The sequence below is a fragment of the Syngnathus floridae genome, chromosome 11 (genome assembly GCF_059516105.1).
Source record: "Syngnathus floridae isolate MCC-2025c chromosome 11, RoL_Sflo_1.0, whole genome shotgun sequence".
NCBI lineage: Eukaryota > Metazoa > Chordata > Actinopteri > Syngnathiformes > Syngnathidae > Syngnathus > Syngnathus floridae.
In genome coordinates, this window is record NC_142423.1 from 13,910,077 (window position 1) to 13,936,708 (window position 26,632).

The 26,632-nt window shown below is 50.7% G+C and overlaps 4 protein-coding genes and 1 long non-coding RNA gene across 14 annotated transcripts; 3 read left to right on the forward strand and 2 right to left on the reverse strand.

Moving 5' to 3' along the window:
* The first annotated feature begins 161 nt into the window (after positions 1–161).
* On the forward strand, positions 162–3,398 carry ccndbp1 (cyclin D-type binding-protein 1). The gene is made up of 11 exons (XM_088390844.1): positions 162–365; positions 841–900; positions 998–1,077; positions 1,163–1,244; positions 1,424–1,520; positions 1,594–1,667; positions 1,797–1,873; positions 1,946–2,205; positions 2,307–2,367; positions 2,836–2,882; positions 3,062–3,398. The coding sequence occupies exons 1-11, from the start codon at positions 287–289 to the stop codon at positions 3,168–3,170; spliced, it is 1,026 nt and encodes a 341-aa protein (XP_088246970.1). The 5' UTR covers positions 162–286; the 3' UTR covers positions 3,171–3,398.
* A 522-nt stretch (positions 3,399–3,920) lies between these two features.
* Positions 3,921–7,919, forward strand: tomm34 (translocase of outer mitochondrial membrane 34). Its single transcript, XM_088390778.1, has 7 exons — positions 3,921–4,174; positions 4,702–4,835; positions 5,206–5,305; positions 5,925–6,077; positions 6,570–6,869; positions 6,932–7,058; positions 7,128–7,919. The coding sequence occupies exons 2-7, from the start codon at positions 4,712–4,714 to the stop codon at positions 7,284–7,286; spliced, it is 963 nt and encodes a 320-aa protein (XP_088246904.1). The 5' UTR covers positions 3,921–4,174; positions 4,702–4,711; the 3' UTR covers positions 7,287–7,919.
* Positions 7,888–11,680, reverse strand: LOC148391297 (14-3-3 protein beta/alpha-like). Its single transcript, XM_088390779.1, has 7 exons — positions 11,513–11,680; positions 9,900–10,059; positions 9,670–9,810; positions 9,386–9,509; positions 8,852–9,015; positions 8,685–8,780; positions 7,888–8,336 (listed from the first exon to the last, which is right to left on the reverse strand). The coding sequence occupies exons 2-7, from the start codon at positions 10,050–10,052 to the stop codon at positions 8,280–8,282; spliced, it is 735 nt and encodes a 244-aa protein (XP_088246905.1). The 5' UTR covers positions 10,053–10,059; positions 11,513–11,680; the 3' UTR covers positions 7,888–8,279.
* On the forward strand, positions 9,560–26,402 carry fer1l4 (fer-1 like family member 4). Of its 9 annotated transcripts, none has more exons than XM_088390764.1 (51): positions 9,562–11,758; positions 11,962–12,154; positions 12,307–12,542; positions 13,260–13,315; positions 13,512–13,600; positions 13,775–13,874; positions 13,938–14,032; positions 14,101–14,145; positions 14,209–14,397; positions 14,587–14,647; positions 15,328–15,459; positions 15,794–15,856; positions 15,929–16,013; positions 16,075–16,240; positions 16,461–16,641; positions 16,714–16,900; positions 16,979–17,058; positions 17,157–17,282; positions 17,351–17,429; positions 17,699–17,793; positions 17,992–18,100; positions 18,176–18,389; positions 18,492–18,624; positions 18,704–18,804; positions 18,886–18,973; positions 19,137–19,253; positions 19,344–19,496; positions 19,708–19,912; positions 20,014–20,138; positions 20,227–20,361; positions 20,448–20,621; positions 20,850–20,960; positions 21,054–21,215; positions 21,286–21,460; positions 21,775–21,896; positions 21,975–22,094; positions 22,272–22,326; positions 22,405–22,484; positions 22,562–22,696; positions 22,770–22,892; positions 22,977–23,104; positions 23,260–23,430; positions 23,753–23,907; positions 24,056–24,237; positions 24,305–24,390; positions 24,456–24,554; positions 24,702–24,819; positions 24,990–25,113; positions 25,180–25,442; positions 25,520–25,620; positions 25,781–26,402. In XM_088390764.1, the coding sequence occupies exons 3-51, from the start codon at positions 12,464–12,466 to the stop codon at positions 25,959–25,961; spliced, it is 6,153 nt and encodes a 2,050-aa protein (XP_088246890.1). In that variant the 5' UTR covers positions 9,562–11,758; positions 11,962–12,154; positions 12,307–12,463; the 3' UTR covers positions 25,962–26,402. The 9 variants fall into 9 exon arrangements, 8 of the variants coding, with proteins under 8 accessions (XP_088246890.1, XP_088246889.1, XP_088246891.1 ...); XM_088390763.1 differs by having other exon boundaries at positions 11,972–12,154; XM_088390765.1 differs by having other exon boundaries at positions 11,975–12,154.
* LOC148391299 (uncharacterized) lies at positions 17,834–24,610 on the reverse strand. 2 transcript variants are annotated; one of them, XR_015861468.1, is made up of 4 exons: positions 24,048–24,610; positions 21,950–22,082; positions 20,827–21,845; positions 17,834–20,763 (listed from the first exon to the last, which is right to left on the reverse strand). It is a non-coding gene; the product is annotated as an uncharacterized LOC148391299 (long non-coding RNA). The 2 variants fall into 2 exon arrangements; XR_015861469.1 differs by lacking the exon at positions 24,048–24,610 and adding an exon at positions 22,337–24,041.
* Positions 26,403–26,632: the final 230 nt, after the last annotated feature.

Sequence of the window (26,632 nt, forward strand, 5' to 3'; positions counted from 1 at the left end):
GTAACTACGGGACATTGAACAGATTACGTAATGATTATAATACTTTTACACAGTAAAGCCCCTACGTAAGACATTTGTGCACAAAGCACAATACTTCCACAAATGACCACAAGATGTCGCCAAACCTAGCAAACGTTTCCTGCTTAACTCCAGTTTCCGGTCGAGCGTCATCTTTCCTCGCGTGCTACGCGTAATCGAGGCGCCAAAGCTAAATTCCCCCAACAACAACAACAACAACAACTATAGAATACGTCTCCGGAATCATTTGGGCTGAAGGCGGGCTGACATGACTACGGAGGACAACGTCCGCTTGACTCTCCGCAACTTACTCAACTCCGTCGAGTGCATCTCGGCTCGAGTCCGAGGTTAGTTTGGCCAATTTGGATCTCGGAAACGGGCCGGCTGAGCTAAAATTGCTAACGTAGCGTGGTTAGCAGACACTCTTTGGCGTAACGTGGAGTTAAAATGCTAACCTAACATAACTACACTATGATGTTTACCATGTCACGCCAGGTATTGTACATAAAATGAAGTCAAACGTAGTGAGGTAAAACGGAGACAAGATTGCTGACGTGTGTTTCCAACAAGCGATTGCAAAATAAACTTAAAATACGGGTTAGGGTTAAATGTGGTGAGCTAGTTTGTGTTGTGCAAATCCAACGAAACGTGATCAACAGGTAGATGCAATAGTGACTGATACTGTGCTTTTGAGTCTAGAGCCTTCTAAACTACTTTAGTGAACATATTTAAATCATTCAAATTTGGACATTTGTGTATTGATTCAAAGATGTTCATCTGTATCGTGGAGCTAAAATGCTAACCTTCAAGTTTCTGTCTCAGACGGAGAAGCCAACGAGTCGGACGGAGACTTCAACCTCTCCAACTTTTGGGACACTTTGAGTTGAGTGCTCAAGTGGAAGTTGCATGTTCAACAATACCCCTTCAATGCCAATGAAACTCTCCTGCGTCAATGCAACTGCTAACCTCTGTGTTGCAGACCAGGCGGCAAAAGCAGTATCTCAGGAAGCCACCAAACTCTGCCTGGCCTTCTCCAAGCCTCCGCTGCCGTCACAGCAAGTTCGTCAGTGAGACATTTTGCAAAGATGATTAACCCGCCACCATATACATATATAAAATGATCTTTTTTTTTTCTGTGCCACAGGATGTAGAGCACCTGGCCGACTCTGTCCTCAAGAGTGTCCTCAGCCTCTCCACTGTTTATTACTGGCTTCCCAATAGCAGAGGTAAGACGTGCTAACGGGCGCCATCTCCTGCTTTCAGGCGGCAGGGGTGGTCAGGCTGGACTTGACCTCCAGCATTGTGTGTGTCGGCGATGCTCCTCCAGAAGAGTTGTAACGTGCCAGGAAATGTTGCGCTCTTTATTTCTTTACCTTGTTTGCTTGACTCACCGCCTATGTGTCAGGCGTCACTCTGCGTCAGCAAGTCCGAGATGCCGTCGTGGAGGCCCTGGAGGGCCTGACGCAGCTTCTGGAGGTCATACTGACTTCACCTCTACAGAGGTACGCGCATTGAACAATAAAGGAGGCAGGCTCCGGCTTGGGGAAGGTGAACAACTGACTTGTCTCCTTCTAGTCTGACTCAGGAGCAGTTGACGTCTACGGGAGGGGTGTGGTCATCATGTGACCGCTTCACCCGCCTACCACAAGGTGAGTTAGCGTGCAGCTACCAGCTAACCTCCGCAACTAACCGACCGACGTAGCGAGCTTGCTGCCATCTTCTTTTCCAGCGACCTTCATGCTGAACAAGCTCCCTTCATATCGCTTTCTCAAATTCAGACAATAAGGCTGCAGTGGTGCTGGTCCTAAGCGGTCAGAGCGGCATCGTCAAAGACGCCATCGAGGAGTTAGAGCAGGTGCGAGCCGCGAGGCGACCAGGCTACGCGCGCTCCTCCATCTGAATGGGAAGGCGGGCGTTGATCTCGCAGGCGCTGTTGGAGGCCCTTGACCCGTCGGGCGACGCCCCCGATCAGCAGGAGGATGGCGAGGAGCCGCACGCTAACCAGGACGCGTACTGGTCGGAGCGGGACCGCTGCGTGGTGGCCGCCTGCCAGGGGATGATGAAGGTCGCCGCCGCCTGCCTGAGGAAAACCACGGCGGCCGTCAGGACCCGCGGGGACGCCGATGCGCCGCAGAGGGTGGAGCAGTTGGATCGCCTGCTCGACGCCATCAAGGAAATCAGCCCAGGGTTCGCGTGCACAAACACCCACGCGCACACACCACCTACTCATCTGGAAGAATATCTTCCTCCAAACGCACACAAACATATTTATTTTTATTTCTTAACAGAGTTGATGACCTGGCTTTGTCTCTCTACCCTCCGGTGGATAACAACGATGTGGACAATCATGTAAGTCTGTAACGCTCTCTCACACAAACGTACATGAGTAGCCTGGAGGATATTTAGGTGGCCTGCCTGTGGAGTCTTCTCACATGATTGTTCCTGAGTGCTGGAATCGATGAATTAAAGTGTTAAGGTTGACTTAAAAAAAGTTGTCATGTTTGTTTCTTCAGGAACAGGCAACACGTAGAATTGTTTTGACATAGTTTTGTGTATGACAAGAAGCAAACCAGGAAGAAATCAGAGCCTCATGTAGGAAACTTTTAACTTGAGACCATTTTTATGCTTATTCAATGAAAGATGCTTTTAGTAAGACGGGGGCAAGTTTGTTTACCTGTTTAACATGCTTCTGAGGAAGTGGCTGGCGGTACGTAGTATGAACATTCACAAAAGAAATGTTTATGCTGTTCAATTGCCGGTTGAGATATTGAGGATAGCTGGAAAATGTTGACATCTGCTCATCCGTTTTGTTTGCAGGTGACTCAGCTGGCGGCGCTTTTGACAAAAGTTCTCACCATCATTCGGTGAGTGCCATTTGTCAGCCAAGCATACTGTGTACAGGTGTGAAGAAACAAGCAGATATTTGGGTGTGTTTGGGAACACTGCCAAATACTTATGGCTCCATCCATCTCACAAGTTTTGCCCGCAAACAGAATTCGGCTTTGTCGAGCTGTCGTCTTCCTGTCTGTCGTCCCCAAACCAGGTCCAGTCACATCTGTGGTGAAGCCGAGCTGACCTGGCTTCAGTTCTTGGACCAGGCCGTGGACCACAACCTGCAAAAAGCCAAAAATCTCCTTTGGCTGGACAGCTAGTGTGCGCATGTGTGTCTGTGCCTGGGAGTTATGCTTGTGTATTATTTTCGGGTTTGTGTGTGTGTTATTGTGTGCTTGCGCGCGTCCCATTTCAACTCCGGATGGACAACAGAGTGGAAGAGATCAGTCGTTATCAGCTGCTACACAGCTCTTGAGATGATCAGGTCTCCTGAAATTTGCTGAGTCTCCTTGTCAGCTTAATAAAGTGATGTTGGAAACGTCACAAAATATTGTGCTCACTCCAGTGGACATTCTCATCTGGTGGGAGGGGGGGGATGTGATGTGAACATGGAATGTCACCTCTCTGGCTGGAAAGGAGCCCGAGCTGGTGTGCGAGGCAGAAAAGTTCCTCTTTTAATTTGCCGTTATTGTTGATGACCGGATGTTACGTAGCGGAGATTGCGTACACTTCATAAAAATGAAGTAGGAAGTAGGGATGTGCAGTCCTGTTTTTTTTAAGTGGACTGAATCTTTAGAATCAGTTCATTCAAAAGAGTCGTTCAAAAGAATCGTTCACCGAATTGTTCGCCCCCTCCCCACACACTGATCCGTTGCTGATCCGTTCTCGCGATGAACGGGAAATGCAAATCACTCACTCACTGACTCGTTCACTCACAGATTCGTTCAGTTTATGATAAGTTACGTTATTGCATGTTGGTTGAAGTCATATGAACTGAAAAAAGAACGAATCGCTTCAGGAAGTGGTCACTCACGTTCCCTGAAAATATTCGTTCTATTTAACGAATCGTTCACACACGAGCCAACACTAGCGTGGTCATTCTCCCCGCTGACAAGTGAGCACAGCCGGTCGGAAAGTGACCGACACGCCGCAACCCTCGACTGCGTTTCGCACAAACAGTGCCACCACGACCACCAAAAAACAGGTCTTGGGGGAATGGCTGTGCCGCTGACGTCGGCGAGTTAAGGACATTTTAAAGTCTATTCGCCGTCTGCCATCTTTTGTCGCTGAATCCGCCACTTAGCGTCCGAAAGCAGGCCGGCCGGTAAGCGATACAGCTTCCCTTTATTCCCCAAACATGGCTAACACGCCGGCCGGTGTTTGCCGCAGCCTATAAGCTTTTAGTCGTTAGCCTTAGCTTCGACCTGAGCTCAGCATCCGTAAGTTTGCCGGTTAGCTTAGCTTCCAGCCTTCGTTTATATAGCTTTGTTAGCTTAGTTTCAGCAAGAAAGTGTCGGTATAAGCTAGCATGACAGACCTACTGGTCACGTGCCGTCTTGACTTGTATATATTTTCGGAAACGAACGAAAAGTTAAGCTTGTCGGTCCAATAAAAGAGACGGGATATTTATTTTTCACCAATATTTTCATATAAATTACAAGTTAGCCAATATCACGAATGCCCACCGGGCCCGTTTCTCTTTCCACCAAAACTTGATTGTTGGACTTTGGGTGGAAATATCAGTAATTGAGAATGTCCAGCCTTAACAAGGTTGTCTGGGTGTATGTTGTAACAATGATTCCATGGAAGCCAGTCGCCATATGTGCTGAGTTTCAAATTTTCCGAAAACAGGAGAACTAGAATGAGTCCAAAAGCGAAGCCGTGGGCCGAGCTGAAGCAAGCCGGTAATGAGTGCTTCAAGGCCGGCCAGTACGGAGAGGCCACCCGCATATACAGCCTGGCCATCAGCGAGCTACACAAGACCGGTAAGCTATATCCATTGCCACACTTCACATCATTTAAGCTTGAACGACGACTAATGGACTAAAGTCACATACACATACACAGGCAAATTGGCCTCGTTCACACTAGCAGTATTTTTTCTCAGGTGCCATGAAGGCAACACACTTGTTGCTAGGCAGAGTTCATGCATAGCATAAGCTTGATTTTTGCCTACCTACCTCAGCATTTATCGACTCCTCTTGAGTTACCTGGCTACAAATTCGGTTACCTAGATACTCCAAAGAATTTGACTTAATTCTTTACATTGTTTGGTATTTAATGTTTGTATTAAATATAAACTTGTCAATATCCTTTGAGTCCCAATGTGTGGTGACGTTTGCACCTGCCCTGCAGATCCAAAGAACGTGGAGGAGTTGAGTGTGTTGCACTCCAATCGTGCCGCCAGCTACCTCAAAGAAGGAAACTGTGCCGAATGTTTCAAGGACTGCAACATGTGAGTACACAACAGCAAGTTAATCCGTGATCAGCAGATTTCCGAAAATCATATCATTTGTGATGAAGGTTTAATCTCTTTTAAACCATGATGAAGATACAAATAATGATCTCAAAACAATGTGATGGGGTTTTGGATTCTTAGAATTGTCAAGTGTTGCCTTAAAATTACAGTGAACAGCCTTTTGGTGGCCTTGTAATCGTGAGTTTGCGACGTCTTTGCATATCCGTCGGCCTTCTTACGCAGTACTTGCAAGGATTATTCTCCTAGGTAACGCAGGTGATTAACCGCAGCAGCCGTGTGGCTGCGCGCCGAGCTAAAAGCTATAGCTAAAAAGGTAAAGATGATTGTCACACTCACATCTGGGTGTGGCGAAATTTGTCCTCTGCATTTAACCCATCCCCTAGGGGAGCAGTGGTACCGCGCTCGGGAATCCTTCCGGTGATTATTGTCCCCGCGCTTTGCCGCCGTCCACATTCTGGCGCTTGATTTGCCCAAGTTCGTCCCTACGTAGCCACCTAGCGACTTGCCAACCTAGCAAGTGGCAGACCTTCCTACTTCAGTTTACTACTAGCAACTTGTGAGAATTGGACAAAAGCTAGCCCTGCTCCTCTGCTAGTTCTCTGGAGCTGCTACCGTTCAACGTGAAATCTTTGCTGCGCCGGGCCGCCGCCTCCGAGGCCCAGGAGCGTTATCAGCAGGCCTACGTGGACTACAAGACGGTGCTGCAGCTAGACGCGCACATCGTGGCTGCCAACGACGGAGCCAACAGGTACGTGTTAACGTATGCATACTTACGAACAAGCGCTATGCGTTTGTGTCAAATGATGGAACGAACAAGGTTTCAAAAAAAGGTATCTTGTCATCTTGGTAGGGAAGTACACGGCTAAGCCATTTGGCTACGAGGTAACTAGCAAGCTTCCCGCTTACTTAGTTGGCTACTTAACAGGCTTAAGTTGTGAAATTTTCATCAATTTTGTTTGTACACTTGTTTATTTTTTCCATAAGAATATTTAGTCTCTAGGGCAGCTTTGTTAGTTTTCATTCTTTTTATGAAAATGCTCCGTTTTAGTGGATGACTTGGATTAGGTCTTTTTCTTAAATATAAAAAAAAATGTCGTTAAGTATTGCCGTAACATTGTCAAACGACCTTCTCTACGCACATTCAATTGTAAAAATAGTTATTTTGTAATCACCTTGCCGCTTACCAATCTACTTAGCTACTACGAGCCCACCGAATTTCTGTTTTTTAATCCTTTTGTAGAATGACAAAAGCATTGACGCAGGTCGATGGTCCGTCGTGGCGCGAGAAGCTCCCTCCCATCCCCGTTGTACCTCTGGCAGTTCGGGAAAAGCTCAGCCAAGGACCCTCTACCGCGCCATCGCAACACAACGGTGTGGTGCCGAGCCACAATCTACCGGCTGAGGGGGATGTCCAGAAAGCCAAATTGCTGAAGGAGGAAGGAAACGCACTGGTCAAGAAAGGGGCGCACGCTCAGGCTGCCGAAAAGTACACTCAAAGCATCCTCCTCCACGCCAAAGAGGCTGCCACCTTCACCAACCGGTAGGGAAGCAAGATGGCCGCGTTAGCCTAGCTCCGATGCTAACCCGTGCGCGTTTTCTCAGGGCGTTGTGCTACCTGGCGCTGAAGCGCTACCACGATGCGCTCAGCGACTGTGACGCAGCGCTCGCCATCGACGGCGCCAACGTCAAGGCACTGTACCGACGGGCACAGGCGTACAAGGAGCTCCAGGTGATCTACCTTTGCTCTTATCTCGCCACTTGCTCAGCCTCAGCTAACTTAGGCATTTTTTTTTGTCAGGACGGGAAAAGTTGCATCGGAGACCTGAACAAGCTCCTCACCTTGGAGCCAAACAACACGGCTGCCATGAAGCTGCTGCAGGAAGAGCAGCGGCAGCAGCAGCAACCACCACCTCCGCAGGAGAAGAAGAAGAAGAAGAGCAGGACCAGGAAGAAGTGAGCACTGGACACTTTGTTCAGAAACACGATAGAAGGCGAAAGTGAGTGAGTGGAGTTCGCGCCGCAAGCAATCACCGCGCAGTCGGCCCGCCACTTGCGGCGATGCCCATCCTCTTGACCCAAGTGCCTGAAATCCTTGTCGTCATCTTGGGGTCTTTGATGTGGTCACTGGTCACCATCTCGTTTGATTCGATCTCGTTCGTCTTCACCGCGCTACTCTCAAGCGTGTTATTGCCCATTTTCCTGTCATGGTCCCAGATTGCCGGATTACCTTTCTGTCCTAATCCCATGGTGCGATATGCGCCTTTAGTCTTCGTTTTTCACGAGTTACGTTTTTAATAGATCGTCTTTAATCTCGTCATTGGTCACCACCTGGCTGACATGGATCTCTTGTGTCATGACTTGGCATTTCATTCTGTGGTGTCTTTGATCTTATCGTCGTTTTTCTGCCAATTTCATTGGTTGCCTTTGAACTTGCAATCTTTTTAAGATAACATCTGAGATCTTTGTCAGTGACACCTGTGTTTTTTCATGCCCCCCCCTCCTTCTAAGTCTATAGGCGAACACGGGCTTTGGGAGCGAAAAGAAAGGAGTCGTGAGCGTTTCTGTTGAAAATAAACACACAGTTTAATAACCTTTTTTGTCTTCTTGTTTGGATTGAAGTGGAATAAAAGCAGCCAGTGGGCAGGACTAACAAGCTGGCAAGAAGTTAAGAGGAGGAAAAAGTAGGAAGAAAATGGTGATAGATTTAGAAGAAAAAAAAAAACCTCCTAGTGAGACAGGACGGGCCAGAAGGTTCTAAAGGAGCTTTTGGAGTGCCAGGTTCAGCTGAAGGGAGGCAGGAAAAGAGAGAGAGAGAGGGGGGATGTCCATGCGGCTGCTTCTTTTACAGAAGATGAAGAAGGAGGAATGAACATTTGTGTGCATGAAGACAGGAGGAGGAAGAGCGGAGGTCGGATGACGAAGGAGTCGAGTCGGTCGAAGGTGCGTAGGACTAGTTCTCGCCCTCTCCGGCCTCCACCTCGTCACCCTGGTTGTCTGATGTCCACAGCTAAGGAAGACACACACACACACACACAGTCACTTCCTGGTTACAAGAGATGTTTGAAAATGAAACCGTTCTTGACAACATTGTCATCCTTTTTAGATTTGAATCTTAATTATCGTTTTGCTTGTTCAGCTTTTTAAAACTGCTTTCTTACTGTTCTGTTTTTACTTTTTAAACCTTACTGGTACTTCTGTGAATTGTATTTTACATGACTTAAAAATGACCTGCAATTCCAAAGAAACGGTCAGTTAGCAACATTCAATTGGCATCTTCAGAAAAGACAAAATGTGACTGGATCAAAACTAAGTGTTGAATCGAGGCTTGTCGCGGTGCGCCAGAGTTTCGACTCACAGTCAGGTTGTCCCTTAGTAGCTGCATGATCAGCGTGCTGTCTTTGTACGATTCCTCATTCAAGTTGTCAATTTGTGTGATGGCCTCATCAAAAGCCTGCCCGGGAAGGAAGCGGATTAAGTTTTAGAGTGGCGCCGAGGTTGCAGCTGACATTGCTGTCGTGTTACCTCCTTGGCCAGACGACAGGCTTTTTCCGGCGAGTTGAGGATCTCGTAGAAGAAGACGGAAAAGTTGAGGGCCAGGCCGAGTCGGATGGGATGCGTGGACTGCATTTCCTTCTTACTGATGCTAAACGCTGTGTCGTACGCCTCCTCGGAGTTGCTCACCGTCTCTTTAAAGAGAGACTTTGATCAATCAACAGCCACTGTGCGCTCATCCAACAGAGAGCTATTGTGCCATCTGCTGGCCACGGTCAGCACTTTTTAACTTTCCCATTTGAACAACGGGAGCAGACGTGCACGAGCCACCGCTCCTGTTCGGTTGATCAAATGAATGTTTGCTATCGTGGACATTTTTGTGTCAACGGTGTTCCGGGTCGTGACGAGATGCCATCTTACTGGAGAACAATGACTTTTGACAGGATGAGGCACCACCTTCCTCCATGAGAGCTTTGACTTCAAGATGCTGTCTTACTTACAGCAGGATGGCAGAAGGTGGTCACCTCACGACCATCCCGCCAGCGCCTCAGCAGCAAAGCTCACCCTTCTTGTCCTCTCCAGCCGCCACCTCTGACAGGTATCTGAAGTAGTCTCCTTTCATTTTGAGGTAGAACACTTTGCTCTCTGGCAACTTTGCGTTGGCGATGAGGAAATTGTCCAGAAGATTCTGGGAGGAGACGGGGACAGGAACAACAACAACAGCGTGTTCCTTTGAGATATTCATTTCTCTTTTGTTTTCATAGGAAAATATCAACAAGCTGAACAAGCACAAACTCTCCAACTCGCTTTGCGAGTAACTCGGTCGATCACGACATGACGGAACGTACCAACACGTCGTTACAGATGTCCTTGAGCTCCTGCTCAATCTTGACACGGTAGTCGCGAGCCATCTGCTGCTTCTTCTCGTTGCCCTCAGTCTTCTGCTCGATGCTGGAGATGACGCGCCAGGACGAGCGGCGAGCTCCCACCTGCCGGCAGGAAGGCAAGGCCGCCGCCAAGGTCAAGAGCGCCGTGAAGAATGCGAGTACAGCCAGCGCAAATGAGGTGGGAGTCGTACCACGTTCTTGTAGGCCACGGACAGCAAGTTACGCTCCTCGTTGGTCAGGTCCTTGTTCTGCTCCGTCACCTGCTTCATGGCGGTCGCCATGTCATCATAGCGCTCGGCCTGCTCGGCCAGCTTGGCTTTCTGCACCAGCTCGTTCTTGTCCATTTCGTGGCTACGGACAACAACGTGGGCGTCACTGCACTGAGGTTGGTGAAAAGCGACCGACGACACACCGAGATAGGTCCGGTCCAACGGGTAAGAGGCGGACATCTGTCCCGGCTACTCGGTACAACCCAGCATGTCACGTTTTTGAAGGTGGATGCCTTCACCCAATTTCAAACCACCTCAGGCTCAAAAGCTCCACCATCACTGAGAGTGGTTCACACTATTTTATTTTTTCGACATTTCTGCCAATATTCTGACATGTCACAGCCCAAATCACTTAGTAACTCAATCCGTTCATGTCAGTCTTTAATTGACGCTTCCATTATATGCGACCCCTCCATCTTCCTTCATCCATGTGTGAATCGTTGGGCACACATCGTCACACACCAACGATTTCAATCCCCGAAGCGCCTTTCGTCATCGCTCGGCAAGCATCATTATCGACCAATTACAATTAACGGCTAGTCATTTCAATTGAGACATTTCAAAATGACGCCCCCCGCCCCCTTCTCATTAAATATTAGCCAGCCGCTAACACGCGAGCAAGCGCACCGAGCGAGTTGTTGTGGGAGGGTGGGAGGGGAGCCTGTTAATGGCTTCATTCCTCGCGGCGCAGTCACAAAAGAGGCTTCAATTCGTCGCCTCCGGTCGTCAATTTGTCCCGGCCGGCGGGTGTAACAGCAGGCTCTGACTTTATTCGCGAGGCCTGCAAGCAGTTCCGCCCTCGTCGACTCCGCCGCACTCCCCTGTGGAATTTTAAGATGGAGGCTAGCCTAGCATGCTAGCCGGACGACGAGATACTCGGATCGGACGCGTTTAATCAATAATATGGGCGGCATAAACACGACCACTGGGGCTGTCGAAATATGACATATGGCCGGAAACACGCTTCAATCATACAAAATTCAATCCGCGAGTACAATCGCGGGGGTGGGGGGGCCCCGGGAAAGGAGGGTGTGTTAGCCCACGCCATGACGGAGCAGCGGGGGCTACGCGAGCGCTAGGCTGGGTAATCGGACGGATTTTCCACCACTCCGACTGAGCCTGCCGGTGGGAACAGGAAAAATGCCCACAAGAGGCGATGATAAGCCGCCGTTGCCGCCAAAGACGGGTCAGCGCGTTTAAGCTGTCAAAAAAAAGAGGCCCCGATCATCGGCGACTCCCTCACTGCACAGTGCCGCGCGTCGCCCGAGGACCACCGCATCGGAAGCAACATTGAGCAGGGTCGGATAAAAAAAAGCACACGTCGTCATACTCAGGTGTAGTCGAACCGGAGCACTGCTGGGTACTTTCCCCGTACGCGGCCCCAGCGGATCTCGGCCTAAATCCAAACCACAATGGGCACCTTCCGCCGCGGAGGAGGCAAAAACGACCGCCGCTTGGGGGTCGCGCCCGGGGCCCGCAAAGCGAGAAGCTTGCAGGCGGCGTGCGCCGAGTGCGTGCGAATGTGGTTAACTCACTTTTGTCGGGCAGGAGAGTTGGCGATTTTCAACGACCGACGAGGTTTTTATCGAGCCGTCCTCCTCTCGCTGAACGGGGATTCAGGGCAGTACCACTTCCGCCTGCGCTGACACTTCCGCTTCCTCTAAGCCACACCCCTCCCCCCGCCAGTATCCATGGCGACGACACTCAGGGGCTTCCAGGCATCCCGGCAGGGGCTTTGACGTCAGAGCTGCCATGGCAACCGCAGACGACTCCACCATGACGTATTTATTCATTCTTTTATTATTTGCGGGGTGTTTTTTTTTTATCCTAAGAACTTATTAAATTTGTTACAATTATATAGTTAATTTATTTACAATATTGCAATTAATTTGCGTTCGTCATTTTTATTTTTTTAGTAAAAAAACCCAACTGTCAGGTAAATGTTATGTCCATCCATTATCTGTACCGCTTGTCTCCGCTGGAGCCTATCCCAGCAGTCATCGGGCAGTAGGCGGGGAACACCCTGAACTGGTTGCCAGCCAATCGCAGGGCACACAGAGACCGTCTGCACCCGCACTCACACCTACAGGCAGTTTGGAGTGCTCAGTCGGCCTACCAGGCCTACCAAGCATGGTTTTCGGATGTGGGAGGAAGCCCACGCAGGCGAAAACATGCCAGTGAGTGGCCATATATACACGTTTTCATATACAGTTGCAACTGCATATGTATTGCGCAGTTCCAGCTTCATTCACTTATGATGGAAGTTCATCAGTGTCGCCGAACGGATTGTGTATAATATGATGTTTGTCATGTGCGTGTGTGTGCCTAGTCAAAGGAGGAAACTAGTCAAGCCAGTCGAGTATCGTTGCCCGGTCAAACATGAGATTGGATGGGACCAGCCCCAACCAACACGCCAACACCAAAGCATGAGCTGACATTGAGACCTTGAGACATGTAGGCAGGCGCCATCCTCCAGCTCCTTCGCTATGTCCATCAGCGTGAACTTGAGGAAGGTGTCCAACCTTCCGGGAGGATCCCTGCGAAGAGTGGAGCTCTCCTTTAGAGGTGAGTTGTCTGCTTGGGAAAAAAAGGACATCGAAAAACACCCCGAAATGTCTCGGATGCGTGAGGGAGCCACTGCTCCACCTGGCTGGCTCTTTTTTCCTCCTCTCCTTCTCACCATTCCTTTCAAGCAAGGGAACTTTCCCCTGTCAGCTTCTTTGTTCTTGAGTGGAGCAACGCAAACATGCCGAAGTAGCATTTAGCGATTCTGCTGCACAAACATGGAATTAGGTGCCAAGTTGCCAACACGTGCAAAAGCATTTTTCTGTCGTTCTCTAAAATCATCTTCTTGCACTGTGCTCATTTGTATTTCTTTCCATTGCTTTGAAATTACATTGAAATGCTTTTAATTGTTGCACATTTAATTCGATGAAGCATATTGTCTGAAAGTGCCTCGACTTGAAAAAAGAGAACGTTGACATTTTTAAGATAACTGCTTTCAAAGAATCATTTTTTTCTATATTAAATCTATAACTGTAGTCAGACTAGAAAATAGCAATTCTTTATCAATACACTACTTTAATGCAAGATCATGATTTTTAAAGAGTTTTTTTTTTTTCATTAGAAAATGTTCTTAAAATCCGTCACTTGGGAAAACAACCCTTTTTAAAAACATCCAATTTTATTCTTGTGTTTTTTTTCTTGCACTATTATGACCTTATTCTTCTGGTGCGATTTGAGCCGTTGCTATGGTGACGTGTTTTGTTTTCCACCCGCCAGGATTCACCCAGAAGAGCCGAGTGATGCACAGTGATGGTGTGGCTGTCTTCAATGAAGTTGGTGTTTTTTTCTTTGACAATTTGGTTTCGTCACAATATCACATTAAATTTCCTAAAATGAACGATCAATCAAATACAAAATCAGGGTGGTTGATTATCATTTACATTTGTGAGATCACTCACATACAACACAGTCCAAGGGTGTGACCTTGAATCCTCCCTTGTGTGTTTGTGCGTGTGTGCTTCCGTGCAGCATTTCCGCTGGCCTCACTATGGTAAAGTCATCCGACATGAAGTGTTGACCATCAGAGTTTACAACTTCAGTAAAGTCTTTTCCAATAGGTAACCCCCCCCCCCACACACACACACACACACACACACTAACACGGTGCTTATGCACTAAGTAACCGATCATCAATTAACAACAACTCACAACAATTAATGGTATATGTGTGGATGTGCTTGTGTTTGTGCAAACATGCGCTTGTCTGTTTGTGTGCGTGTGTGTGTGTTTAGACTGCTGGGCAAGCTGGTTGTGGGCCTCCAGCACATTGTTACATCAGGGAAGCTGTTGCTACAGGAACCACTCACGGATGGCAACCATCTCCTGACTGATGTAAGTGTGCAATCCGTACATGCACGTTTGTGTGTGCGTGTGGTAATCATGTTGCTGGAGTAGATCTATGTGGAGTTGGACGTGCACTACAATCCTGTGGAGGGCGCCGCAGGAGGCTGGGAGGGACAGGATTTCATCAGCGTGGGCGACCAAGTTGAGTAAGTTAGCTAGTTAGTTAGTTAGTTTTCGTTAGCTCATTTAAATTCTGTGTGTGTGCATCGCTCAGATTGTCGATGGGCTTCGTCAACGAAGCCTTTGAGGATGAAGAGAGGTGAGAGCGACTTGACCTCCCACTGGCATGATAGCATGTGCAGCAATGCGGTCCACCCTACAGAGCGGGCCCTCGGCTGTTGAGTCGTCCGGAGAGAGAGCTGGAGAGGGAGGCTCGGCATCTGGGACGCAAGCTCATCGTGGCGCAGGGCGGCCTGGATGACGACGACGACCTACATGACTACGACGACTATGACGAAGACGAGCTGCTGGAGACGGAGGCGTGCGACATCATCTTCGCTCCCTTGATGAGGTCGGCTTCGCTATTCTCATTTTAGATTTGTGTGTAGAATGGTTTGACGCACTTTGCCGCCGTTTAATGGAGAACATTTCAATGGCTGCGCCTGCCGTCACTCAAGTGGCTGGCATAGGTAGATGAGCAAAGATACAAATCTTTGTACCTTGTGTGTGTGTGTCAATGTGTCTGTGTGTGTGTGTGTAGTCGTTCCAGGCCACTGTCAAGACGTGTCGCCGCAGCCACACCAAAAGCTCAAAGCTTCCAGGTAAGAATGGCACAAATAATAAAAATGACACGGAAGGGCTTCCCTATCACAGGTCCACCGTTGAATTTTTGGCCCACTCCAAGAACAGTCGCTGAAAAAGTGCAGAAACGTCTGAGCAACTTTTGTCTCAAGTCCCACTGTCATTTAGCAAGGCTAAAGGAAGACTGTAGTCTACTATGCATTACCAAATAACCGGCAGGTGACAACATAATGACTCTCATTAGTAAGTTATTTCCATTTTTCTACATTTAGTTGGCCACTGAGGTCATTGGTTAGCTGATGACTTTGTTCGTTGGCCAGCCAGCCGCTTTGGGCCTTGGTTTGGTTGCTAGTTGAATTGATGTTAGTCGCTTGCTGCTTCTTTCTGGCAGTTCTTTTGTCAGTCAGTCATTAGTTGCTAGGTAGGTAGGTAGTTAGTTGATTAAGTTGTCATTTGGTTGGGTAGTTATTTCATTAGAATTTTTTGTTTTTGTTTAGTGAATTTGTTGGTTGATTGGTTAGTTATTTGAATCACTGGTCAGTCAGTCAGTCAGTCAGTCAGTTAGTTAGTTATTTGAGTTACTGGTGGGTTAGTTTATTAGCTGATGATTCACATTTAGTAGTTGATTGTTAAATCATTGTTTGTTTTTTTGGGGGGGCGGTGTCTGCAGCAGTGAACGTGTCCGATCGGGTGCTTGCAGGTGAACGTCAACATCCTGGAAGCTCAGAAACTGGCGGGCGTTAACATCAACCCAGTCGTGTTGATCCGGGTGGGGCAGCAGAAGAAACACACGGCCACGCAAAAGTCCACCAACTTTCCCTTTTACAACGAGGTACACAAAGTCAACCGAGCCACACCACAGCAGACACGACAAAGACGGGAGCACACCTTTTAAAACAGCAAACTCCTTTAGGACAATGCAACACTGCGGTTGAAGGCAACGGGGAGCAATAGCAAACACGGCAGAGGGCAGTCAAGCACATTTGAAGTCCAAATCGAATAGAACATCTTTTGCCGTTCAAGCCAGTAGAGGACTGGCATCAAACATGTTGTCGGACAGTCGGGCCCAATAAAAAACATGCAGGCACCTTCTTTCCAGAGGACGTGCAAACATCTCATGCTGCAATAAAAGCCAAGCGATGGACTAACTTGAACCCCTGTTGCAGAACTTTCAGTTTGAGTTCCACGAGACTCCACAGGTTCTCTTTGACAAGGTCATCGAGATCAAGGTCATTCCCGTCGCCATGGCATGCAGCTTGTTTCCACGGCAACAGGCTGCCAAAACTCCTCCGCCTTTGCAGGTATACCACCGCCGCATGCTGGCCTTCCTCATGAGCCACGTGGGAAGCTTCAAGATGGACATCGCCACCGTCTTCCAGCAGCCAGGTACCATCCCACCAACCCGGCGCTCCCTTCCGTCCCTGATGACGGCCCAACTCCTTGGCAGAGCACCGCTTCTACCAGAAATGGGCTCCGCTCAGCGACCCGGCCGACACCCGATCGGGGGCCAAGGGCTACGTGAAGGCCACCCTCAGCGTCCTGATGAAGGGCGAGGCTCTGAGTGCCACAAGCCTGCTGCCTGACATGCCCAACACCAACCAGGACATTGACAAGTAAGTTCACCCGCACTATTGCTGAACATGTTTTTTTGTCGGGGGATTCAACCCAATCAGAAGGGTGACATGAAGCAAGTCAAGACAGATGAGGCCACGCTGGGCTGGCTCATTTTGATCATTTCCACAGGACAACAATCTTCTTCCCCCAAAATTTAACCACGCTGAATGGAGGCGGGGCTTTTTCCGTGGCGGTACAAATGCCATGTGTTTGTGACAGGAATCTGATGCTTCCTCGCGGGATGCCTTCCGAGCGCCCGTGGGCTCGATTTCGGCTGCGGGTCTACATGGCGGAGGGTCTGCCCACCATGGATGCCGGCTTGATGGGCCAAATGTCCAAAGTCACGGAGCGAATGGTCTTCATTGACCCTTACGTCCAAGTCACCTTTGCTGGGCAACAGGTACACAAAAACCAGACAGGCTATTCAGGTCCACAAGCTCAGGTTCAAAGCATAGTGCTCGATCCCTCTTAGGGGGAGACGTCTGTCGCTCGCGCCACCAGCTCTCCGCTTTGGAACGAAGAGATCTCCTTCGTGGAGCAATTTCCTCCTCTAGCCCAGCGGATCAGAGTCCAGGTCCTTGACGACTCCAAGATGGGGGACGTTGCTCTGGCCACTCACTTCCTGGACCTACGGCAGATTTCAGACCCCACAAGGAATGGTACACGCTGAAAACTGCTCTGTTGCCAGCTTTGTGCTCTTTAAGAAGCCTTCAGCGTGTAAGGGTGTCCGCCTGCAGGTTTCAAACCTACCTTTGGACCGTGCTGGGTCAATCTTTACGGTTCTCCTCGGAACTCCACCCTCGGAGATGTCCACCAGGTAAGCCTCTCACTGGATGCTTCTCTTGGCTCTCAAGTGCCCGAGGACAGACCGGGGCAGGGCGGGCCGAAGCTAATCCAGACAACTGTCTTCTCCAGGCTTTGAACCAGGGCCTCAGAGAGGGAATCTTCTACCGCGGGCGAATCCTTTTGGCGCTCTGTGTAGAGATTTACTCGTCGCCGTCCGCTGTCGCCTCCGACTCCAGCTCGGCTCCGTTAGCGATGGTATTTGAATCTGCCGCATCCGTTCTGCTCAATCTGCTCTGACTTGGCCCTGCGTGATTCTGTTGAAGGTGAAAGGAACGCTGGGCCGGTTGGGATTGAGGAAGACACAAGGCAGCAAGAAGGAGAAGAGCAAGGAAGGTGAGGAAGGTAAGGAAGGAAGGGAGGGAGGGATGGGGGGAGGAAGGAAGGAAGGAAGGTGACTGTGACTTTATCTTCATATGCGAGCACAACACTGTTTTTGTCAAATCCTGATTTATAGCATCTTTCTTGAACAATTACTATTTTAACAAGGATTAAGATTAATTTTCTCATCTGATTACTTTTTGCTTTCCGGGCTCTGATTGGACAGAAGTAAGATCCTTCAAAGTGCCAACGACACTCAAAATTGTTGCTTTTTTTTTTTTTTTGACACATAGCTTCCAGCCGATTGAGCGACGAGTCGGGCGAGGCAGGAGTGGAGGTGCCAGAGGCGGTGACTGTGGATGTAGAGGAGATTCACCCACTCCCTGAGGTCAGCGCCGAGAAAAAAAAAAAAAAAACTTACTTCTAGCTTCTCTCTGCCCAACGAAGTTCATTTTAATATTAAAACAAGCATTCAAGCAACTCTTATCATCGAGGACTGAGGACAGAGCTTTGAGGTACACCACGGCACATCCATGCTACAGGTTAACATTGAGCAGATTTTGTGTGTGTGTGTGTGTGTGTCTAGGGTTTCCTAGGGGGGAAAGAAGACTTTCTACTCTTTGCATCTTTGTTTGAGGTCACCATGATGGATCCATCAGTAGGCAGCAGGCCTGTGGTTTTTGAACTCTCCATAGGTAAAAGTAACACCTGACACAACAAGCAGCAGTAAGATGGACAACCCAAACCGTCAATGGTGGCGTTGTCCGCAGGAAATTGGGGTAAGGCGATTAAAGGCAGGCCATCCGGGAAGAGCCAGATTCAGGAAGAGGTGCAAGTAAGCCAAAGCCAGGAGGACGCCGGTGAGGAGGCGCAAGGGCTGCTGGGGTCCGAGGAGGAGCCGGACACCGAGGCGGTGCTGAGTCCCCAACACGAGAACAGATCTGTGTCCGAACCCCTGAGGCCGCAGCCCACTGAGTACGACGGGTAAAAGGACCTCCGTCGAGTGATGAAGAGTGTGGACAGGACTTGCGTGTTTGCGTGTTGCGTGTTTTGTGTTTGACACGTCGCACCCGTGTCTCGCCTCAGGTCATTCCAGTGCATCCCGCTGCAGGCCCCCTGGGAGAACCACAAGCCGTGTTTGTTTGTCTGGAGTCAGTTTGAAGACCACAGCTTTCGTCTGTACCAAAGCAACTGGCTCAGCAAGATGGCGGACAGGCTGGTGAGGTGGCGCCGCTGAAGCTGGCCGGTAAGTTATCGCTCACATCCTGCGAGTAACTATCTGGGGCGAACGGCTTCAGGAGATCGGTCTGGACCAGGTGGAGCTTCTCAGGCGGAGGCCTCGCAGTGGCATCAAGGAGCGCCTAGTGCATGTGCTGCTGGAGCTGGTTACATCCTGCAAGTCAGCCACCGCCTGCATGTAGCAACCTGAATCAAAAAGCCTCCCTTTTCAAACATTTTTCTTCTCAATTGTTCAACACAGGCAGTTCCGACTGTTCTCAGATCGGCGTGCTCAGTTTCGTCCCAACAATCTGGACACGTGCAGGAAAGACTTCATCAGGAAATATTTGGTGAGGCTCTTGTATTTTCATGTACCTGGGTCGGAAATCTGTCTGAAACGCTTGAAGCCACGTGCATCAGCTCAAATAAAAACGCTTTCCGTATCAACCACGTTGCGGCTGGTATCCAAACGCCTGCATGATGAACCCTTGTCTATGCACGGCTCATTTCCAGGTTCTGGTGGCCAGGCGGGCCACGAGGATCAGGCACAGCATAACCAGGCGAAGGCTCAAACAGCAAGTGACGGATGTCAAAAAACTCCTGAGCAAACTTCGACAGCTGGCCCAAGAGGTACAGCGCCACGTCACATCGGCTTTCTTGGTCTCGACTTAGCGCTTCTGCTTCCAACGTGAGCTTTGACACCGTCTGACCCGCGAATAGCCCCAGAACACCATCCCCGATGTCTTCTTGTGGTTGCTGAGTGGAAGCAAACGTTTGGCCTACGTCAGGATACCAGCTCGCTCCGTCATCTTCTCCTTGGTGGAGGACCAGAGGGGGCGGGACTGCGGTCGGGTCACCACCCTCTACATGAAGGTCTGTCACTCAAACCAAGAGTCTGCCCTGGAAATGCATTGCCTAGTTGCCCGTGAGGTGTTTAAACCTAAATGCGGACAGCACGGGAGCGTGAACAGGCAATTTTGGGCTCAGTCGACTCTTGATAGGAACGTCTACCGAATTGTGCGCAGCTCGGTGAAATTGGCTCCAGAGGCTGAGTTCTCAAAACATTCTGCGATTCTGTGACTAGTCTCCGGGAGGTTCCACCAGTGAGATTTTTGCCAAGCTAGAGGCGTACCTGTGGCTGGGCCAAGCCAAGTACAGCAAGGAGGCCATTACCTCGCTCCCGGACGAGTTCCTGCCCGTTTACGAGGGGTCACAGGAGGACCAGGAGGGGGGGGCAGCACTGGTCGTCACGGGAACCAGGAGGATGCCCGTCAAACTGCACTGCCAGGGTGAGTCCGTCGGCGTTTTTGCTTGGCCGACGCAAAGTCCATCCATCCATTTTCTGTACCACTTGTGCACGAGCGTGTGTGTGTTGCATGTTGTGTTGCAGACAGCCGCTACTTCCAGCTGCGATGTCACCTCTACCAAGCGCGCGGCTTGATGGCGGCCAACGACAACGGCCTTTCCGATCCCTTCGCCAAGGTGCTCTTCTCCACGCAGTGTCAGATGACCAAGGTGAGTTATATAGGGTCACGTATGACGATGATCTTTGATTGTGGCTCAACACAAGCGTCCACGGATGCACGCGGCGTGTGCGCCTCAGGTGTTGTCCAACACGCTGTCCCCAGCGTGGTGCGAGTGTTTGCTGTTTGAGCGCGTCCTGCTGGAGGGCACGATGGAAGACCTCGGACACGACCCTCCTCTGGTCATCATCCACATCTTGGACTACGACGCCGTGGTAACGCCGGTCCTTGCTCACCCGCTGAGAACGGGAGCGGTGGCAGAAGGAAGGTCGTAATGCGCCGCTCTGGAAAATGTGCTCAGGGCGGCCCCAAGCTTCTGGGCCGAGCGTTCGCCGAGCCCGAGTTGAAACCGGCGGAGGCGCTCTACCGGAAGCCCCATCTGCGCTTCTTTGACATCAGCATGGGGAGGGCGCCGGCCGGAGAGCTGCTGGCCGCCTTCGAGCTCATCGAGCTGGACTACTCGTCTTTCGGCGAGGTGACGCTGCCGGCGTTTGTTGTTGATCCCAAACTTTGGAGAGTCTCCTCGTTGCTCCCGGCTCGGGCTTTCTATGCCGAACGTATCGTATGCGAGAATGTCTCCTCTGTGGCTGCTTTTTTCCGCTGGAATGAGGCAATCTCTGCGGGAGCAATGTCATAAGATTGTTGGAACGTAAACAAGAAGTAAGAGCGTCAAGCTTAACCTGTGCGTCCTGATGTCGGGCAGCCGTCCCTCCCAGGCAGCGTGGACCCTCAGGAGCTGACCTACTGGCCAGAGCGGCGCTGCTACGACATCCCGGAGGGGGTCAGGCCGCTCCTCAGGAGCTTCAAAATTGAGGTGCTCACTTACATCCCTGTCGATGGATAAGAAAATGTATGTTGGAGGCGTGCCCTGTGGCCCATTTGAGAGGCTAGTCAGTATTGTTTGCAGGTGCTTTTCTGGGGCTTGCGCGAGCTGAAGCGTGTGCAGCTCTTTGAGGTGGAGCACCCCCTGGTGAAGTTGGAATGCGCCGGACAGCAGCTGGAATCCCAGGAGCTGGAGAGCTACAAGACCCACGCCAACTTCAGGGAGCCCGTGCGCTTCCTCCACGTGGTCAGTTGACGCGTTTTGGGCAGCCCCCCCCCAAAATTGGGCTGACATCTCGTTGTCGCCTTCCCGTCAGAAGCTGCCGGACCAGGCCTACCTCCACCCTCCTCTGATGCTGTCTGTCGTGGAGCGCAGAGCGTTCGGGCGGCAGGTCCTGATCGGGACCCACGTGGTCCGATGCCTCCTGGACTTTGCTGCGCCTGGGCTCTGGGACGAGCCGGATGACGAAGAGGACGAGCCGAAACCCAAAGGTAGCTAAAGTGCTGAGCGGCAAATTTAGGGCAAGATGAGTGGCGTGCATGGAGGGGTGTGTGTGTGTGGGGGGGCAAATTAGTCATCAAATTAGAATTTGCAGGCTCGGTTCAAATCACGGCATGTCACCGGGACCGGTGGTAAGGTATCCGTAACTACGAGTCCACTTACAAAGTTAAAGCACGTAAGACATAAAATCAAACCTGATGTTCTTTGGAACCGCCCTGCAAGACATGACATCAAACCTGATTGTTCTTTGGAACCCCCCTGCAAATCCTCTCCGGTGACTTTGTGTTTCCCCGCGTGTCTCCAGAGAAGAAGACAGACCCGCTGATGGCAAAGACCAGCGCACTGAAGTCACTGAAGAAGATAAAGCTTGGCAACCTGTCAATCAAAGAGTCTGCCATTCCCAATGCCGCCATCAAGCTGATCAACGTGAAGCAGCCGGCCGGCTGAAGAATATTTCTTTCTTTTCTTCTGTCGCTTACCTGTGCCGTGTTGGTCTGCGCGCAGGCTCCTCTCAAGAAGCTGCTGAAGGCCGAGGATGAGGAGCTGGAGGAGGACGTGCCGGAAACCCAGGAGCTGGACTGGTGGTCCAAGTACTACGCCTCCCTGGAAGAGCTGGACAGACAGGCCAGACACATCAAAACACACACACACACGTACACAAAGTTCCACCAAGCACAGCTGATGATGACACTCATGTACGAGTGGTCCATTCATTCACGTAACTGTGCCACTTCACCACAGCAAAGATGGCGTCCTAAAGGTACATGGACATTGAATAGCATATGAACGTGTTTGTTGCAGGCTGCTGAGGAGCTGAAGAAGAAGGAGGAAGAGGAGGAACAAGATCAAGGAACCGGTGTGCTCACCTTTCATTTTTATCGACAAAGCATCATTTGCGCCGAATGATTCTCAAGTCAACAATTGTGCCGGTTAGAGGGAGTAAACGAGAGAAAGGCAGAAGAAGCGGCGGTGCAGGTGGAGCCTCCCAAGCGCAAGAAGATGGCCACGCTGAAGGTTCCCCCTCGGCATGCTTTTACATCAGCTTGCCCGAGTCCAACGTCAATGTCAGCCATTGTTCTGCGTGCATTCAGTTGTACGCCAGCGACTTGGAGGCGGAGTTCAGTCAGTTCCAGGACTGGCTCCAGACTTTCCCACTTCTCAAAGGCCGAGCCATTGGCGAGGACGCCGACGAGGACCGGGACGAGCGTCTGACGGGAAAGTACAAGGTGCTCTGCTCTGGCCCCTCCGTTGTGCGTTTGGAATTTACGCGCCTTTGACTCAGCCGCTTTCTCCGCTCAGGGTTCCTTCCTGGTCTACCCGATCGATTCGGACGAGGAAGACGACGAGGTCGAGTGTCGGATCGGCAAAGGGATCCCCCAAAACACGGCGCTCAAGGTGCTGGTCCGCGTCTACGTCGTCAAGGTGACAAAGCGCTTCCCGCCCGCTGGCCGGCCGCTCGGTGTGCGCAGGGCCGGAAGGAACTCGCTCTCCTCATCCTGGTTGCAGGGCAGCAATCTGGCTCCGGCCGATCCCAACGGCAAAGCCGACCCGTACCTGGTGGTCTCCGTTGGCAAGCAGAGTCGAGACACCAGGGAGCGCTACATCCCCAAACAACTCAACCCCGTCTTTGGAGAGTGAGTGAGGGAGGGGGGGAGGAGCGTTTTGCTCTCGACCGCAGGTTTTTCCATCAGGCACCGCTCTGCTCTTTTCCTTCTACCTTGGACATTTTTTCCCCCATACACATGCATGTTAACTGGCACCCGTCCATCCGTCCGTCTGTCCGCGTCAGGGTCTTTGAAGTGACACCGTGCTTCCCTCTGGAGACGGAGCTGCTGGTGAGGGTGATGGACCACGACAAGGTGGGCACGGACGACGTGATCGGGGAGACCCGGGTGGACCTGGAGAACCGATTCTACAGCCGCCACCGCGCCACTTGCGGCCTGGCCCTCTACTACGACACGTGGGTTTGGTTGGCCGTCAGCGGGCTCAGGCGGCGCCGGCCCACCTTTCGGCAACCGCTCGGCCGACTCGGCTCATAATTCCGTTGCCGTTGAGTGGATGTTGTTGTCGTACGATTCATCCTGCTTTTTTTTCTGACACCTTTTCCCAAACTGAGGACCTCACCAAATTCTGCTGTCGAGCTCTTGTGGTGCTTGTGTCAATCGGCAGCTGTTCTGTTTAAGGTCCAACCAGAATAGTTGAAGCCATTTTAGCGGGACTTGTTTCATCAATTGAGGTTGACTTTTTCCTGAAGTCGTGACATTTGTGCCATGTGTCTGCAGCGAGGGTTACAACGCGTGGCGAGATGCCAAGAAGCCCTCCGTCATCCTGTCCGAGCTCTGTAAGAATAACGGCATTCCGCCCCCGGAATATAGACTCATGGAGGTCAAAGTCCTCAACAAGATCTTCAAGATCCCAACCGATGCCATCCCCGAAGGCAAGAGTGCATAGCTTACTAACGCGCTTTTGATACACCAAGTTTCTAATGTCAAATAGCTGTCAGGACATTTCGTTATTTCTGTCAAACGGCAAAACTCATCAAGAATTCGAGTTCCAAATAAAAGTCAAAGATCTCACATTTATAGATTTGCTAAAGAAGGCGCCGCGTTCGGCCGAGGAGGAGGCAGCGTTGGAGGAGCACGCAGCCGTCAGCGTGCTGCGACGTTGGGACCAGATGAGCGAGTTTGTCCCAGGAGCGGTCGCACTGGTCCCTGAGCACGTGGAAATCCGCTCGCTCGTCAAGCACGACAAGCCCGGACTTCCGCAGGTAGACCTGATGACCGCTCGGCACGCCGTGGCTTCTTTGACACGTGCCTGCGTGCGTGCTAGTGCAGGGCTACCTCCACATGTGGGTGGACATGTTCCCCACGGACGTTCCTGCACCGCCACCCGTGGACATCAAGCCCCGATTGCCCTTCCAGTACGTCCAGCCCGAGTTTCATTTTGTATGAAAGGTATTGCGGTGCTCAAGTGTCTGATTTTCAGGTACGAGCTGCGTGTGATCATCTGGAACACGGACGACGTCTTCCTGGATGACATCAACCCGTTCACCGGCGAAGCCTCGTCCGACATCTACGTCAAAGGGTCGGCGTTGCGCGCGCGCTGGGCTCGCCAAACCGGCCTCGCCAAACCGGCCTCGCCAAGCCGGTCTCACCAAGCCGGCCTCGCCAAACCGGCCTCGCCAAGCCGGCCGGCTGCTGATTGGCTGTTTTTTCTTTTCACGACACGCAGTTGGATTCGAGGCCTGGAAGGCGACAAGCAGGAGACGGACGTCCACTTCAACTCGTTAAGCGGGGAGGGGAACTTCAACTGGAGATTTGTCTTCCGCTTTGACTACCTGCCCACCGAGGTCATCCGGGACGCTTACCCCTCTGGCACTTTTTGTCGTTATCAATAAATGTCCATGCGCTGGGCCAACCGGCTTTCCCCCCTCCTGCAAAACAATCCCAGAATTCAACTTGGAGTGCGCTTGGTGAGTCTTCTTCCTCATCTCATCATGTTGTTGTGCGTGCGCCCCAGAAAGAGGTGGTGTTCAAGCGCAAGGAGTCCTTCTTCTCTCTGGAGGACTCGGAGTTTCGCCAGCCGGCCATCCTCGCGCTTCAGATTTGGGACTACGATCGCATCTCGGCCAACGACTTCCTCGGTGAGACTGGCACGTCGACAGCCTGAGAAAAGAAAGAAAGAAAAAACGTGTGCTTGTTTGTTGGAGGCTCGTTGGAGCTGCGCCTGGATGACATGGTGCGCGGCGCCAAGTCGGCCGAAAAGTGCACTGTGCAGATGGCCAAGGAGCGCGCCGGCCCGCGGGCCTCCATCTTCCGCAGCAAGAAGTTGAAGGGCTGGTGGCCCCTCACCTGCCGCCAGACGCCCGACGACCTGCAACGCCAGGAGGCCAAGGTCCGCCAGAAGAAGAAAGGTGTCAAGACAGACGACGTCTGCTTCACCGACACCGATGGGAACGTCTACATGCTCATGGTGGTCCCAACGCCAGCCCCGCCCCAAGACTGAATGCAGCCCCTTTATCCAGAAAAAAAAAATGTATGTGTTTGCAGGGCAAGGTGGAGGTAGAACTCCAGTTGGTAACGTTGGAGCAGGCCGAGGCCAATCCGGTCGGAAAAGGCCGCAAGGAACCAGAACCTCTGGACAAACCAAAGTGAGATGCACGCATGCACCCACCCACGCACACGCACACACGCTCAGAGTTTGTATGTCAAAAGTTGTTGACGAAAAAAAAAAACAAAGCAAAAGGAAATCTTTGCAACGATTGGTCACGAAGCATCGGTGTGACTCAGTGCTTTCCGTCATCGTCGCAGCCGTCCGACCATCACCTTCACATGGTTCCTCAACCCCATCAAGACCTTTGTCTTCCTCATCTGGAGGAAGTTCAGGAAGTTTATCGTGGCCTTGATGTGTCTGGCTGTGGTGACGCTCTTCCTGGGCCTGCTGGTGTACACGCTGCCGCAACACATCACGCAGCTCCTCGTCACGGGATGAACGGCGGCGGCGCTGGAGTCACGTTTGACGTTTTGGCCAAGTGCAAGTCAAACCCAAGTCAACCTTTTGCAGACTTTTGGAAGTGCTGTTGGCGCACTGCGCATGCTTGCTTCTGCTTGTCATGCATTAATTCCACGTTGCTTAAACATGTGCTCACTCACTGGGCAGAGCCCCAACTTTTTGGACCAGAACCCACCCAAAGTCACTCAGGTAAAACGTGAGTCGGGTGACCTCAGAAATCCTACCTGCATCTCATACACGATCGCTTGAATAGGCCTGCGATTTTGTTTTTTCACCTTCTTTGTAATATTTCCCTGTTTTAGTTCAAAGTGACTCATAGTACCTTTGACATACTTTCTGATTCATTTTCAATCCCATTCATTTTTTTATTGGCATACTTTTTCATGGATTTTGTAAAATGCATGTTTTTTAAATGTTAAATGTTTTAAATGTTTCATATTAATTTTAGTCCGTAATTTACTTTTAAAAAGTGTATATTCATTTTTTGTGCGGAGTGACTAAGATGATAACCTGTAATTGAAACTGTATGAAAGGGTGAAATGAGTCGAAGTATTTTGTAATTTTCTTATTACTTTGGATGGATTGGATACATGGATGGATGGATTCATTTTTTCTCCACATCCAATAGTAAAACACTTTTTCCACAACTA